Source organism: Oryza sativa, chromosome 6 (assembly GCF_034140825.1).
Source record: "Oryza sativa Japonica Group chromosome 6, ASM3414082v1".
Taxonomy (NCBI): Eukaryota; Viridiplantae; Streptophyta; class Magnoliopsida; order Poales; family Poaceae; genus Oryza; species Oryza sativa.
Window position 1 is genome coordinate 2,810,447 of NC_089040.1, and position 15,500 is coordinate 2,825,946.

The following is a 15,500-nucleotide window of genomic DNA, read 5'->3' on the forward strand; positions in this document are numbered from 1 at the left end:
GCGCCCTTTCCCCTTCCCCTTCCCGCGCCGGCGTGCTCCCTCCCTTCCCCGCAAAACCCTCCAAAACCCTCTCGAATTCCGGCCCATTCCCCCCTCCCTCTCCAACCCTTCCACCCCATGCCCCACCCCTCCGCCGCCGCGATGCTCCCCTCGCCTTCCTCCCTCCTCCGCCTCCTCCGCCGCCCACACCCTCGCCTCCTCCCCCCGCCGCCCCCGCTCCTCACCCGCTTCCTCTCCTCTTCCTCCCCCGGCGACGCCGCCGGATGGGCCTCCTACGACCCGCTGACCGACAGCCTCGCCCCACCGGCGGCAGCCGCCGCCGCGTCCGACTCGGAGGCCCCCGCGGAGGGCGAGGCTTGGGGCGTGTTCGACGCCGTGACCGGCCGCATCGTCATGAAGGAGCACCCGCCCTACTCCCAGCCGCCGCCGCCCGGCCCCGACGAGGAGAGGTCCAAGGTGGGGAGGAGGAGGAGCGCTGGGGTGAAGGACGAGGCGAGGTGGTCGTCGGTGGCCGCCGTGGGGAAGGCCCGCGGCAAGGCGGGGAAGGAGAGGGCCTCGTACGTGTGCGGCAACTGCGGGGAGGGCTTCTCGCAGTGGTGGGGCACGTGCCGCCACTGCGAGGCGATGGGGACCCTGACCAAGTACGTCCCGGGCTCTGATCCTGGTGCCTCCGTGGGGTCACACCATGCCTTCCGGTCGTGGATTCCGCAGAAGAGCAAGGAGATGGTGCCCCAGAGCCTTCAGCAAGTGACCAAGGGAGTTGATCAGTCCGAGTGGCGAATACCGCTGTAACATCTCTCACCATCAACACTGTTATTTCTTCATATTAAATCATGCAAGTGTGCGAAAAATTTGAATATATGCATCTTCTTTAGTTCTGTCTCCAAACTCTTGTACATTACTAGTAAGTGTGTCAAATATATGATTGTTATTTGCGAAAACATGAATGCGCTCTACAATTTTATTCTCCATGCGTTAGTTCTTTCCATTATTGGCTGATGATGTTCATGGATCTATCTTACTTGTAGGTCCGGGAACTTCGGAATGGAGATTGCTCGAGTGCTTGGGGGTGGGGTTGTTCCTGGTAAAACATAACTCTGAAGTATGAACTTTCATGGTACAGCTTGAGAAGAAAGTCGTAACTGTGTATAGGGCTGTAGGTTCACATGTCATATTTGTATAAATTCCATACCCTGACATGGATTTTACAATTTATCAACGCTTTTGAATTGCACATGACAATCATATATATCGGTAAATATGACAGCATTTAAATGGTATTTAAAGTGTTATGGTTATATGTTCTTTTGCCTTTTGAAACTGACTCTGAAATGAACTATACATTCCTCACAGTGAATGCATAGATAATTTCTTGAATTGGCTTTGATGTTTGAACCCACATCTTCTGCTCTATATGTTTTACTTGTTTTTAACGTTCTTATCATTTCTTTTGAACATGTAACATGGTGAAATACCAATTATAGCAGAGTTCATACACCGAAATAATTATGGCTGAGTTTCAGATAAATCTTTAACTTGTACCTCACCATGTTGTTGTGACTCTATTTCTGTAAGTTTTCTTTTCATGTCGTACCATTCTACTTCTGGGTTATGTTTATCAAGTTTGAGAAATGTACATGTAACATGTCACATGGTCCACACGGATCTTTTTGTTACTACATGCTATCAATGGGATACATGCTACCTACTGTATACCATGAGTTGTTACATAATTTTGCAGGGTCCTTGATTCTAGTAGGTGGGGATCCAGGTGTAGGAAAAAGTTCATTGATATTACAGGTAAACACACGCATTTGGCTATTCATTGTTAGTTGATCTACCTTTTTCTTCAGGTGTTTCCAAGCCATCACAATTTACTTATCACACAAATTTGGAATTTTAATACTTTATCTACCTACTTAATTACATGCTGAGTTTTAACCTTGTTATTTTCAGTACCTAATTTTAACTTTTGGAATTGTACAGTTACATCTCTTTCTGCTTCTTTTTCCTGTATAGCTTGCTTCTATCATGTCCGAGAATATTGGTGCTGGGGAGTCTTCTGCTATCGTATATGTGTCTGGCGAGGAGGTTGGTTACTGCCTTGTTCCATCTCTACCGTTTGTGCATTCTCAAGTGTCAACTGTTTCAGTTTCTTGTTGGCAGATTCATGGGCATATCTACTGAAAATCTTATGATAACCTTTAATATTTAATAATGATCTTAGGTCTGATACTTATTTCGAGAGCATTGTTTGATACACATGTAATTTTGTCCCCAGAGCATTGAGCAAATTGGAAACAGGGCTGATCGGATGAGTATCAAGTCTAGAAATTTGTACTTGTATTCTAGTACAGATATCGAGGTAACATTATTTGGCTGGCACTAATTATGTGCATTAAAGATTTATTATTTGTTTGTTTTATAATGGCTTTTTTAAAGGATGTGAACATATAAACTAAGTTTCAAATTCAGAGAATTTCTCATAACCTGCTGTTCTAATAATAAGTTGAGTGTGACTTTAATGTTCTCAAGTGCTAAAATTTGTTGTATCCTCTTTGCTCATCCACTTATATGCAAGGATCTCATATGACGCAAATAAATTAGCTTTGGAAATTTCCATTTTATGGTTTCACAGTAGCTTCAGATCTATTAAATGATTGGTGCATGATGATAGTTCAAATTTCATATCTTCAAGGAAAATTTAACATTGTAAGAACTGCTGTTAAGTGTTATTTAACCCTTCCCACCCCAGCGGTTGGACTGGAAAAGAGCAGATCAATAGCTTTCTGGGGCTGGGTGAGCGGATCATTTTGGTCTGGTAAAACTGGACTTGCTCAGGCAGGTTTGCGGTTGATCAGCTGATCTGCCCATTATACTCTACCAATCTGCTCTTCATTAAACATTGTTCTTTATATTCAATACCAACCGCTAAGATTACTCTCCAGAGGCACCGGGTACAATTAAATGATACGCTCCGATCTCATTGTGTCATAAAGGCAGGCTTGCTCTGCTTGGTTAATGTAGTTTGAAATTCAGCTAAATTTCTCTCTACTACTTCATGTATGTCGGGGATGGTTCTTCTATACTTTGTGTACATCTGTTGATATTGAGTATAACATATGTGTGGTCTGGGTGTTGATCTTCCTGTTAATGGCCCAGTGTCCCGAGGCTTTATTACCAGGTTGATGGACATGACAAATCTGATATCACCATGTTCTGCAGTAGTGGCTTTTAAAGAAATTTGGGCCTGGATTCTAAATGCTTCCATGGATATAGTACATGCGACCTATGGTTTAGACACCAAGCTTATGTGATCTCTGACTTTTATTATACCATTTAACCAAGTCAAAACATTTCTATCCTAGAGGAAACCTAAGCAACCAGAGTAATAATCAACAACCAGATTACGCTGACAAATTGTTTCTCAACATTCTTGTTCCACAGGATATCTTGGACAAAATCCAACCATTATCTCCTAGGGCACTCATTATTGATTCAATTCAGACAGTTTATCTAAGAGGATTTGCTGGAAGTGCTGGGAATATGACTCAGGTGCCTATGCTACTTCATCTGATAGGTTCCTGAATCCTGATTATCTGTAGGCATGCCTGCCATGGCATGTCATGTTTAACCTGTATAAACTCTTTTCTAATTTTCTTTATATTATACCTGTCAATTGCAGTCCATTAGGGCATATATATAGACAGCAATCTAATTCCATGCAGGGGTGAATGCAGCCATAGGCTAAACCCTGGGTCGGCCTTGCTTATATTGGGCTGAGTTTGAATTTCTGTGGTCAAATCGGCATATCTTCATCTTTTTAGTCCCAGGACTAAGACCAGGACCCAAGCGACCTGAGTCCTGTCTGTCCTGCCTCCGTAGGGCCGTTGGTACTGCATGTTAACAGTACTCATATGTCGCTGTTTGTGGTAGTTGTTTGGGTTAAAGGTCAAGTCATAGTGTCTATATTCGTACAGTTTGGTATCTATTTTTCATCAAGAAAATAAATAAACAAGAGTCTGTAATCGCCCCCTCTTCTCCCTTGCCCGTCAATACGAACCCTTTACGCATCTGCTGATTATTATTGTGTCCGGGTTACTGTATGCGAATGATCAATATGAACCCTTGCAATTCAAACTGAAGGTTGTGTTTTCGGTATTCTATCATGAGTCAATCTTTCTAATTTATATCAATCATGGGTTTGCCTTGAATGCCATTTATATTCCCTTTTTCTTTTTTTCCCTTTTGCTATATCTAAATGTTCACTTCACCTTAAATAACTAGTTTTTAGAGTCTTAGCGTTGCATCTACTAACATTTTAATTTATGAGCTACATATTGCATATCTAATTCGAGTCACAGATGTCCTGATTTCATGAAGTGGATATTGCTTCTGTGCTACTGGAAAATGCGCACATTCACATCTCTACTTGTTGAAATGTCTGCCTTTCTTTTGTGGACAATAGGTGAAGGAATGCACCTCTGCGCTGTTAAGATTTGCAAAATTGACAAATATTCCTGTTATCTTGGTAAGTTTCCTAATGTGCAAGAAGTTTATTGTTTTGTATGGTACGTCCTATTCCTTGATGAATCTGTGTCTTTGTTCTGTTGTCTTCATCAATAACCTTTTCTTTCCCTTCCATTTTCCTTTTTCAGATTGGACATGTTACAAAAACTGGTGATATTGCTGGTCCCCGTTTGTTAGAGCACATTGTAGATGTTGTTTTATATATGGAGGTTGGTAAATTACCCCATCAAACACAGTTTTCCTTATAGATTAGGAATACTGGAGTGTATCAAAATTTTTATAGCCTGTTGTAGATTATATAACAAATACTGTGTTACACTTGTAACCAATCCTTTTGTGATATCTTTGTATGTCGTATATTTCCTTCCTGGGTGCCTGGTTGAGAAGAAATTAGTGATTCGATTCATGTAGCCTCATGTATGTGCCACCTTCATCTCAGAAACTAGAAAGTAATATTTGTTTTCTGCAGAGACGGAGAGAATTAGCCCATGGCCTTGGCTGGACCTGCTTGCATTGGCTCTTTGTATCTTTCAATACTTTTGCAAGTTCTCCTGGAAACTAAATGAGCCTTTAATTCTAGGCCTGGAACCTCACCTGTAATTATTTAAACCCGTGAGATGGTAAACATGTAAATTTGTGATAGGTTGCAAGTTCCCCTTAACATGCTGTTTATTGTTGTTTAATTATTTCTTATGAGTTGGCATGTTCTAGGTTGAAAAGCCTAATAGAAAGTTTGGTGCTTGTATTTCAGGGAGAGAGATGCTTATCTCATCGGTTGTTGCGATCAGTGAAAAATCGTTTCGGTTCAACAGACGAGGTAAGTGTAGTCTTATATTTATGTGGAATATATTTCTTTAGTATATAAAAGTTTCTGTTGTGGACTTGTCTTGTTAGTGCTAAGATGCTAATATCTATTATCTAAAAAAATAATGATAAGATGTGAATGCTTCATATTCGGATTAATGTGACCAATAAGATTTAATCTTCTCTAGACAAGCCATTGTTAGCATTTTTCCTCTAACAGTGCTGTAATCATCAAAAGTGTGGTTCTCTAGACAAACCATGTAAAAGGTTTAATTCTTCTCCTTGTAGCTGTCCTTATATCAGAGTATCAGACCAAAAACTTTATATATCGGTATATGCTATCTTGTTAGTATTACTATTACATGGAATACCTTGGAATAAAGCAAAACACAAGAAATAAATCTCTTTTACGTGGTTGCAATAGTTTGATTTTGGAAAATATTTCGGGATAGTAACAGCTACATCTTCTAATTTGTTTCTGAACTTTCATTTAATAAGTTAGTACTGTATAAGGCGCCTTTTCCACTTCTTGATTTAACAGTTAGTTAAAAGCATATTTGAGTGGGAAAAATAAAAATCTTATTAGAATTAGCAGTCACATAGCTAACTAGATTCCATATGGAAGAACAACACATCAACTTTAAACTGGCCCTAAAGCAGGTTTACGTTTGTTTTTTCAGCTTGGTGTATTTGAAATGTCAGGATATGGTCTACAACCTGTTCTGAATCCAACCGAGATGTTCTTAACTGAACATGATTTGGATTCTGAAATACTAGCTGGACTTGCTGTGGCTGTTGTTTTGGATGGATCCAGGACATTTGCTATTGAAGTTCAGGTACACTATGATTGTCAGTGTCCTTTTGAGTTTGCTAAATTATTTTTCTCCTACCACATATATTATTCTCTTATTATCATATTGCCTTGAGCTTACCATTTTAATGAAATATGTTGTTTATCAATAACATCCATCTTCTGGCTTTTGGGGCTCTATTTGTAAAATACATGGAAAGATTTAGAAATTACAGTTTTATGGACTAAGCTCATTGCTTTGTAAATGTTGTACGAGCAACTTAGCAACCTCTTACACAGTGATATCATATCGCAAGCTTGTTCATAACTCTTTACTTTGCTCTATTTTAGGCTGTCTTGACAGTTGGTTTGTATTGTTCATGCATTCTGTATAATGCATCCGAGAAATATGGAAATATAATTTGTTTCTGAAATCCCCTTTAGTAACATGCTACTGCTTTAAAAACATTTTCACCTTTCTTTAGTACTTTTTTCCCTACTGCAGTTTAACCATGGTGCTTCTTCTATGACATGAAATTTCTGCTATTTTGCAGGCATTGTGTGTTTCAGGTTCTCCTCGCAATGGAGAAGTTGTTGGTATACCGAGAAATAGGGCTGATATTATAATCTCAGTAAGTGTTTAAGTGCTCCCGTACATACTTCCAAGTAATAAAATGACCTGCCCCCATATGTGGTGCCTATGTCAGATTTTTTTTAACCTGAACTTTGGATAGCACCCAGCTGGATGGACAGCTTTGCAGGACTCGATCTAGTGGGATGCATGTTTGGACTAACTTTATGGTGTTAGAGATGCATAATAATGCCAATCTACATTTTTTTAAGCATGTTAGATTGTTCTAACACTTCCCGGCGAGATTGTTCTAACACTTAATTTCAAGTGGGCCTGGTCATGATTGTTTTTATCAACTTCAGTGTAAGTACCATATTTAAGAACATGCTAGTACTCCCACCGATTCCAAATGTAAGTTGTTTTGGACTTCACCACTCTCTAAATGTAATATGTTAGGTTAAGCATATCAAGAACTACAGCAATATTATTCTGTTTACAAAAAGCATATCCCCTAAGATGATATATTTTTGTTTATTTCTGGCTTTTTTTACCCTAATCAAGTTACAACTTGCCAGTTAATGCATTATCTTGTTCGAGAACATACGAGGTGTAATTTGACATTACAACTGATGGAAATGGTTAGTTTATCGAACTTTATGTATCTAAAATAATACCTTCTATTTGTAATGCAGGTTCTTATGAAGCAAGCAGGTCTAAAACTTCAGGATAATGTAAGACCATCAATCTTTATCGTTAGCTCTTACTAATTATATTGTGCAGTGCCCTCGTTAACAGTGTTAGTTCTGAGACAAACAATAGACTGTCGTCATATGCTTATTGTAACATTGATGGAAACTGTTCGATCTTGACAAGTTATGCTAACATTTTCTGTTCACCTTGCAGGCTGTTTTTCTAAATGTTGTCAGTGGTTTCATGTTGACAGAAACTGCAGGAGATCTGGCAATAGCAGCTTCAATTTGCAGCAGGTAATATCTTTTGTGTTTTATTATTTTAGGGAGGCCAAAACTGGTGAGGGTATAGTTTTGCTTACTAAAGTACTCCCTCCCAGTCATTAATACATGACATTAGTATACCCAATGTCATGTATTAATGACCAGAGGGGGTATAAGGCTTCCTTGTGACCTTTTTTGTATTGTCTGGTATGGGGCACATGGAATTTTGATCAACTTTTAAGTAGATTTTCCACCAAGTCATAATCACCTTATCTTCCTGTTGTCCTCACTAAATCTTTATGGTCATTTGCTGAATTTCTTTGGGAAATAGTTATACCGGGTAATTAAAATTACCGAATAAATTGCCTGAATACTGGAGCAATTTAATGAAGCATATGGTTCTATGACCATGTGGTTCTTTGCTCTATATAAAGCAGGTCCCTTTCCGTTCATATTTTGATATCTTTTGCTTGTTTTAATCAAACTTTTTTATCCTTGTCTTCAGTTTCTTAGAATATCCTATACCAAATGATATTGCGTTTATCGGAGAGGTTGGCCTTGGTGGTGAACTTAGAACTGTAAGTTTACATCTTCATTCTGCTTCATGCTATCACTTATTTGATGCGAGTATTCTTTGTTTGCACCTTCATGTCATCACCTACTGGATCTGAATATTCTTTGTTGGCAATTCAAGTCTGAAAGAAAAGTGTTTGGGTCTGTTTAGTATGGAATAATGAAGGTTAAACGTTTTAATTTGGAAAAAAGAACTTACCTTTATTACTTTGAGGCTTGTTCAGATTATATTTGCTATAGTTTGCTGCCAGGTTTTGCTTTCTAAATAGTGATAAGGGATCATACTTCATACATCTGAATTTCCTTTTGGAATTTATTCCTCCAGCCAATATCCTGTCATTAGGAATTAGAGCATCAAGATAGCAACATTTCACAGATGAGACCAACCAACCCATTTGGCTGCAGTTTGCTACATACATACATACATACATACATACATCATCGAAAGTGCACCAAGATAGTAACATTTCTCAAATGGAACCAACCAGTCCATCTTCCATTCGGTTTTACTACTGCTGTAATGCATCCTTCATTATCTTCTCTCAGGTGCCAAGAATGGACAAGCGGGTGCTAGCTATTGCGAAGTTGGGATACAAGAAATGCGTCGTTCCCAAAACCTCAGAGAAGCTGCTCAGACCGCTGAACCTTGAACTTGAGATTTTGCCCTGCAGCAACCTGAAAGAGGTCATAAACACCGTATTTAGGCCACAAGGATGATGCTACACTCTGCTTACTACTTACAGTTGCTGACCGTAGGTATTTAGATCTAGTGTGCCTGGGTCATTGGCCAGATGCTATGACGATTGAGAGAGATGATGTAACTATTTATACTCATTAACGGGTTTCAATGTTCCAGCCATTTTTGCGCCAGAATACGGTCCCTTTCATAGGAATCGTATTGGCTATCCGTGCTGGAATCCTGAACCCTTTACCTCTACCTTAAGTATGTAAGATGTCTTCTATACACTAGTCTGAAAATGAAATTTGCTTGCAAGCTTCAGGGGGTCAGGGGTGTGGTTCACCGTTCACATACAATTTTTTTTCTCCATGAAAATAGGAGAAACAGGTAAATTTCCTTTACATCGTTTTACATGACGTCTGAAACTCAAGTTAAAGAAGCATACATTCATACATGTCTTCCTTGAAAAGCATCTTACTGAAGCTATGTTTGACGATTGGAATTCTGAAGCTATTTTTTCCGTTGGAATTTGGATGCAGCAAATGGTGGGACGAACTCACATTCACATCGGAGTATCGGACGACCGCTCTACCTCTACCCATCGCGAAGGAGGAGATCAAGCTCAGTCTCGAGTATGGCCACGACTTCCGATATCGCCGGTCGCTCCTTCCGCTGCAGCTGCACGCAGCGCGCCGCCGTCCGCGCCACCATTTCCAACGCCTCGAGCTGCCTCGCCGTTGGCTCCGCCGGCCGCCTGTCCAGCAACCTCCCCAGCTCGCCGTCTTCAATGATTGGAAGCGAAAAGGCTACCAAGTTGGTGACCTCGCCCTCCTCCTTCCGATCGATGAAAATTGGCCTCTTGCCCGTGAGCATCTCCAGCATCACGACGCCGAAGCTGTTCACGTCGCTGCTCCGCGTCTGATTCATTGTGCTGTAGAACTCCGGGTCGATGTATCCGGCCGTGCCGTGCACGACGGTGCTCGGACGCTCCATGCCGTTGATCACCGCCGCGCCGAAGTCCGTCAAATGCGGCACCCAGCTCGAGTCGACGAGGATGTTGGACAGCTTGATGTCCCCGTGGATGATCGGCGTCGTGGTGGCGCCGTGGTGCAGGTACTGGATGCCCCGCGACACGCCGAGCAGCATCTTGATGCGCATCTTCCACGACGCCATCACCGGCGACGACGACGACGACGACGACAGGTGGCCATGCAGCTGATCGGCGAGTGAGCCATTCTCCATGTAATCGTAGACGAGAAGGAGCTCTCCAGCCTGCCTCTCCGCCGCCGCCTTCTTTTTCTTCCGGAAGGATAGCAGCAGCGTGCTCTCCCTCTTCTTCTCCCTTACCACGCAGAAGCCAAGGAGGCGGACGATGTGGTCATGGCGGAGACGGGAGAGAATGGCGAGCCCCCTCATGAGAGATTCCTCCCGGCCATGGTCCGGCGATGTCTTTACCAAGGATTTGATTGCCACCTCCCGCCCGTCGCGAAGCCTTCCCTTGTACACGCTGCCGGAGCTGCCTCTGCCGATCTCGTTGGCAAAGTTGTTGGTCGCCGCCACGAGCTCCTTCACGGTGAACTCCTCTCCTCCATCTCCTTGAGAAATCCGTGCAAACTCCTACACAGATGATGCTCGTTCTCACTTAGGAATTACTAGTAATCAATTAATCTCAACGCAATCGATGTAAAAAAAAAAAACAGCTTGTAGTACCAGCGCATCTGGTGACTGCAGGGAGCCTGCAGATGAAGGAGAAGATGCTGCGGTCGTATCATTTGAAACAAGAATGTTGTAGATTTGATCCGACTGTGAGCTGCCTGCAGATGAAGAAGATGATGCTGCGGCCGTATCGTTTGGAGCAAGAATTCTGTAGATCTGATCGAGGCGACGGGTGATGTCGATGTGGGCGATGAAAGGGAAGACAATGAGGTAGGAGTCGATCTTGCTCTGCACGTCCCTGAACCTGTCAGCCAGGCGCCCCGCCATGACGAACCGATATGCCGCGCTCCGGCCTTGGCAGGAGGCCACGAGCTCGTGAGCCTCCCGGAGCGTGTCGCCGAGCTCCGCCAGCGGCCGCCGGACCTCCGGCCGCCGCATCACCTCCGGGTCCTGCAGGTGGGGCAGCAGGTCGGCGATCATGACGACGCGGCGGGCGAGCTGGTCGCACTCCCTCTTGTTCTGCCGAGCCGTCGCTGCCGCTTGGATGATGCTGGAGATGAGCCCGCCGACGTCCGCGCCGACCAGCTGCGCCACCGTCGCCGCCTGCCCCAACCCACCCCACACAGCCATGGATTACGTTAGAGGTCGAAACTCGATAAATCAAAGGGGAGATGGAGAGGTTTAATCATCTCTCTGTCAAGTCTTTTGGCTTAAATCTTCTTTATGATCGAGTGGTTTGCTTATTTGACCAACCATATTATTATATGATGGAATCATGGATTGATGGAAGTACCTTCGGCGAAATAAAGCATGTCTTTTTAAGTTGAAATGCAGGCAAAAGAAAAAAAATAAACACCTCATGTCCTATTTAGCCCTATTTAGTTCGCGATAAAAAAAAAAGTTTTTGACATGTCACATCGAATATATGGAAACACATTTGAAATATTAAATATAGACTAATAATAAAATAAATTACAGATTCCGTTTGTAAACTGCGAGATGGATTTATTAAGCTTAATTAATTTATTATTAGCAAATGTTTACTGTAGCAACACATTGTCAAATTATGGAGCAATTAGGCTTAAAATATTTATCTCGCAATTTACATACAATCTATATAATTAGTTTTTTTATCTATATCTAATACTATATACATATGTCTAAACATTCGATTCGATGTGATAGAGCGTAAAATTTTTATTTAGGAAGTAAACAAGGCTTTACTACTAAAGCGGAGTACTCTCACAGAAAGAGGACGTAGAGCCTTGTTTCTATGCTATCATACGTGTCGATCTGATTGGAGGATTTAAAAATTTAACAGGTCACCGCGTTAAACTGACCTGAAGGCATCACGGGTGACATGGATGCACCCATCGCTCGATTCCAGCAGCTTCCTCGGCAGCAGAAGCTGCTAAAATATCATATACTTACCTTTATTCTAAAATGCATATATTTCTAGCTGTTTCTTTACCAATCTACTTCTCTCAACCATTTTTTTCATCTATTTTCTCTTTTTAATCAATCACACACTTTTTTAATATCAGTGCCAATTTAAAAAAAATCTTACGATATGGCACGGAGGAGTATAAATCTGTTGTTTTAAATTTATAATAGTTAAAACTTAATTAATCATTTGTTATAGTAATAATTACAATCAATTAATCCACTACTAGGAATTCAGGAATTTCAACACCACCAGGAGCTTCATGTTCCAAGCATAGTAGCACAGCAAAGCAGAGAAACAACACATTCCTGTGGCGAAGGGAAAACTGACTTACCCCCTGTTTAGTTCAGACGTATAGGATGATAGTAAACATTTGCTAATAATATATTAATTAGAATTAATAAATTTATCTAAATAGAAAAACATTTGCTAATGACGAATTAATTAGATTTAATAAATTTGTCTAAACCATTAAACTTAATATATTCATCTAAATAGTAAATATTAATTTGCTAATGATGAATTAATTAAATTTAATAAATTTTTCTAAACACTACATGCTGTATAATACCCCAAAACTTAAATCTAAACACCGAAATAATTTGGAAGTGCCAAAACTTGAATCTATAATTTGGAAGTGCCAATTTTAATATATCCCTCCGTATTTTAATATATAACGTTGTCCGTATTTTAATGTATAACGCCATACTCCCTCTGTATTTTAATGTATAACGCTGTCCGTATTTTAATGTATAACATCGTCCCTCCGTATTGACGGAGCGTGTGGCTCCTCACCGGGAGACCGCGCAGGCCCCCCTTTGCCGGTTCGGCCGGGGACTCAGGGCGAAATTCTAAGCTCTCTGTATGTGGAAGGTTCGCGACCGTGGAAAGAGCATAAGACACGGGCGATGTATACAGGTTCGGGCCGCTGAGAAGCGTAATACCCTACTCCTGTGTTTTTGAGGGATCTGTGTATGAAGGAGCTACAAAGTATGAGCCAGCCTCTCCCTTGTTCTGGGTTCCGAATCTTGAAAAAATCCAGTCCCCTTTCTAAGTGGGCAAGGTCCTCCTTTTATATTTTAAGGGGATACCACATGCCCCCTCTCTCTCTTTTGTGTGGGGACTTATCCTCCCTCTTTCCAAACTGGACTTGCCTTCTCTTCATAAATGGACGGAGATTGTATGGTTGCCGTTTGAATGACTTTTTGATGGGACGGCCCATACCTACCTCCACTTCTGCCGGAGACAGGCGCGACGTGGGGGCATGGCCGTCTGCTGACGACATGACCATTGTCAGACCGGTCACAAATCAGTCATTCTTGTCCACCACGTGTCAGTTTAACAATCTGCATGTTCCCCCTTCTTCATATAACATCTTGCCTGTAATGGTTAGGATGAAAACTGGCATACATCTGACCGGAACTAACGTGCCATCTCTGGGAGGTAACACGCTAGCTCCAGCTGGGGACGAGCGCCTAGAAGCCCTCGTCCTGACGGGATGGGGCGAGACGTGCGTCAGATCGCCTGTCGCCACCTAACCCGCGATCTGACCGGTCTGTGACTAGTCACAGACCGGATAAATGAGTGCACTGCACTGCGTTACATGCGGCGTGACACGCTCAGCCAAACCGCAATAAATGTGGTTAGGTGAGCCCCGCTGTGCTCACCTAACCCATACACGCGGAGCAAAAACCCACGAGGGGTCAGGGCGCCTCGGCCCTCGGGGCCGAGGCGGGTGCGGTCCGACCCCCTCGGGGGGACTAAGAGGAGGGCGAACACATCACCCTCGGGCCCGACGTCCCCCGAAGGTGCCAGGCCACGTGTGCGATTGTGTCTGCCTCAAACCTCTAGTCATGATACTCCCGATCCCATGTCACCGACAGTAGCCCCCGGCGTTATGCCAGGGCGATCGCCCTCTTTAAGGGAAGCGGTCGGGCGTGACGCCACTCCTAAGGCCTGGTGACAGGTGGGACCGGTCTCCACAATTGGGCAGAAACCAAACGGTCACAAATCACGCACATCGGCAATGGTAACTCGGCTGTCAATAATGAGCGGTCTCTTCAAGACTGCCACATTACTCGAGTAGCACACGAATCTGGACATGGCGATTCGTTTCGTCTGGAGATATGGTAACGTCGCTTCGGTCGGCGAGCGTAATTAACGCGCGCACGATATGATCTATCTCGACTGCCACAACCGCATATCCACCTCATGCGCCGCAAGCGGGCGAATGGGATTAGTGGAAGCGTGGGCGCGAGAAACGAGGGGGCGAAATAGTGGGCGCGAGAAGCGAGGAGCCGGGCACAGCGTTGGCAAGAGTATAAAGGCACTGAGGAAGGGATCTATTTCCTTCCTTTCGCCATTATTCCCCTTGTCTTCGCCGCTTGCGCCCTAACTCCTTCTTTCCTGCGCCCTACCTTCGCCACACGCGCTCGCTCTCAATCTTCTCTTCCTCCGGCGCCATGGCACGGGGCTCCGCTCCTCTCGATGGTAGCGTGCTGCCGCCTTCCCGCATCGTGAGCGAGAGGCAGGCTGGGCTGCCGCGCCGCTTCATGCCGGAATCTGCCACCGGCCGGGAGATAGTCACGCTGGGCGAGGGACGCCCGGCGCCAGACTACCCGGGGCGGTCCGTCTTCTTTCTCCCCTTTGCAATGGCAGGGTTGGTTCCGCCATTTTCTTCTTTCTTCATGGATGTTCTGGAGTTCTATGATCTCCAAATGGCGCACCTCACCCCCAACGCGGTGATGACATTGGCCATTTTCGCGCATCTGTGCGAGATGTTCATTGGGGTGCGCCCATCTCTTCGGCTGTTCCGGTGGTTCTTCACCGTGCAGTCGGTGTCGCCGCCATCGGTAGTTGGGGGCTGCTACTTCCAGCCACGGGGGCCGGTGCTGAACCGTTACATCCCCTGCGCCCTCCGCAAGAAGTGGGACGACTGGAAGAGCGACTGGTTCTACACCCCCCTCACCGACGAAGCGCGCCTCCGACTTCCGAGCCAGCCCCCGGTGCAGGCCTCCAGCTGGCGGGCGCCGGTAGATCTGGGGGATGGCCATGACGCCGTCCTCGACCGCCTGGCGGGCCTGCGATCCCAGGGGCTCACAGGGGCCATGGTGTACGGCGACTACCTCCGTCGTCGGATTGCGCCGCTCCAGCGGCGCGCTCGGGGCGTCTGGGAGTACACCGGGTCCGAAGACTACATGAGGACCCACCAGGGAGTCAGATGGGACTGGGCTCCTGAGGACTTCAAGATATTGGTCCAACGGGTGCTGAATCTTAACTCCGTGGAGGCATCTCTCATTCCCCAAGGAATCCTCCCCCTTTGCAGCGATCCAGACCGCGCTTCCATCCTGACCATTATGATGGCGGTCGGGGCCTCAGAGGAGCGAGCTCCAAAGGGCCACGACGGCGCAGGCGGGAGCCGTAAGGGGGATCAATCTTCCCCGGGAGGGGGTCGTGCTTCTGGGTCTCGCGACGGAGGCCCGGGGAGCAGCCGCCCTGCC

General features: G+C 44.4%; 2 protein-coding genes across 2 annotated transcripts; one reads left to right on the forward strand and one right to left on the reverse strand.

The window, feature by feature from the left end:
* LOC4340150 (uncharacterized) lies at positions 1-9,229 on the forward strand. Its single transcript, XM_015786993.3, has 15 exons — positions 1-788; positions 1,029-1,084; positions 1,742-1,800; positions 2,020-2,091; positions 2,282-2,365; positions 3,448-3,555; positions 4,469-4,531; positions 4,659-4,739; positions 5,282-5,347; positions 6,015-6,170; positions 6,679-6,756; positions 7,388-7,426; positions 7,599-7,681; positions 8,154-8,226; positions 8,768-9,229. Exons 1-15 carry the CDS (start codon positions 118-120, stop codon positions 8,936-8,938), a joined length of 1,860 nt encoding a protein of 619 aa, XP_015642479.1. The 5' UTR covers positions 1-117; the 3' UTR covers positions 8,939-9,229.
* On the reverse strand, positions 9,035-11,210 carry LOC4340151 (putative serine/threonine-protein kinase-like protein CCR3). Its single transcript, XM_015786995.3, has 2 exons — positions 10,611-11,210; positions 9,035-10,517 (listed from the first exon to the last, which is right to left on the reverse strand). The coding sequence occupies exons 1-2, from the start codon at positions 11,184-11,186 to the stop codon at positions 9,495-9,497; spliced, it is 1,599 nt and encodes a 532-aa protein (XP_015642481.1). The 5' UTR covers positions 11,187-11,210; the 3' UTR covers positions 9,035-9,494.
* Between the last annotated feature and the right edge of the window lie 4,290 nt (positions 11,211-15,500).

Bases quoted from the DNA above. Each gene is read 5' to 3' on its own strand.
- LOC4340150 (XM_015786993.3), top strand. From the start codon at position 118: ATGCCCCACCCCTCCGCCGCCGCGATGCTCCCCTCGCCTTCCTCCCTC. The intron at 6,757-7,387 runs GTAAGTGTTTAA...TTTGTAATGCAG, and splicing joins GGGCTGATATTATAATCTCA to GTTCTTATGAAGCAAGCAGG. The intron at 7,427-7,598 runs GTAAGACCATCA...TTCACCTTGCAG, and splicing joins GTCTAAAACTTCAGGATAAT to GCTGTTTTTCTAAATGTTGT.
- LOC4340151 (XM_015786995.3), bottom strand. From the start codon at position 11,186: ATGGCTGTGTGGGGTGGGTTGGGGCAGGCGGCGACGGTGGCGCAGCTG. The intron at 10,518-10,610 runs GTACTACAAGCT...TCATCTGTGTAG, and splicing joins TGCAGTCACCAGATGCGCTG to GAGTTTGCACGGATTTCTCA.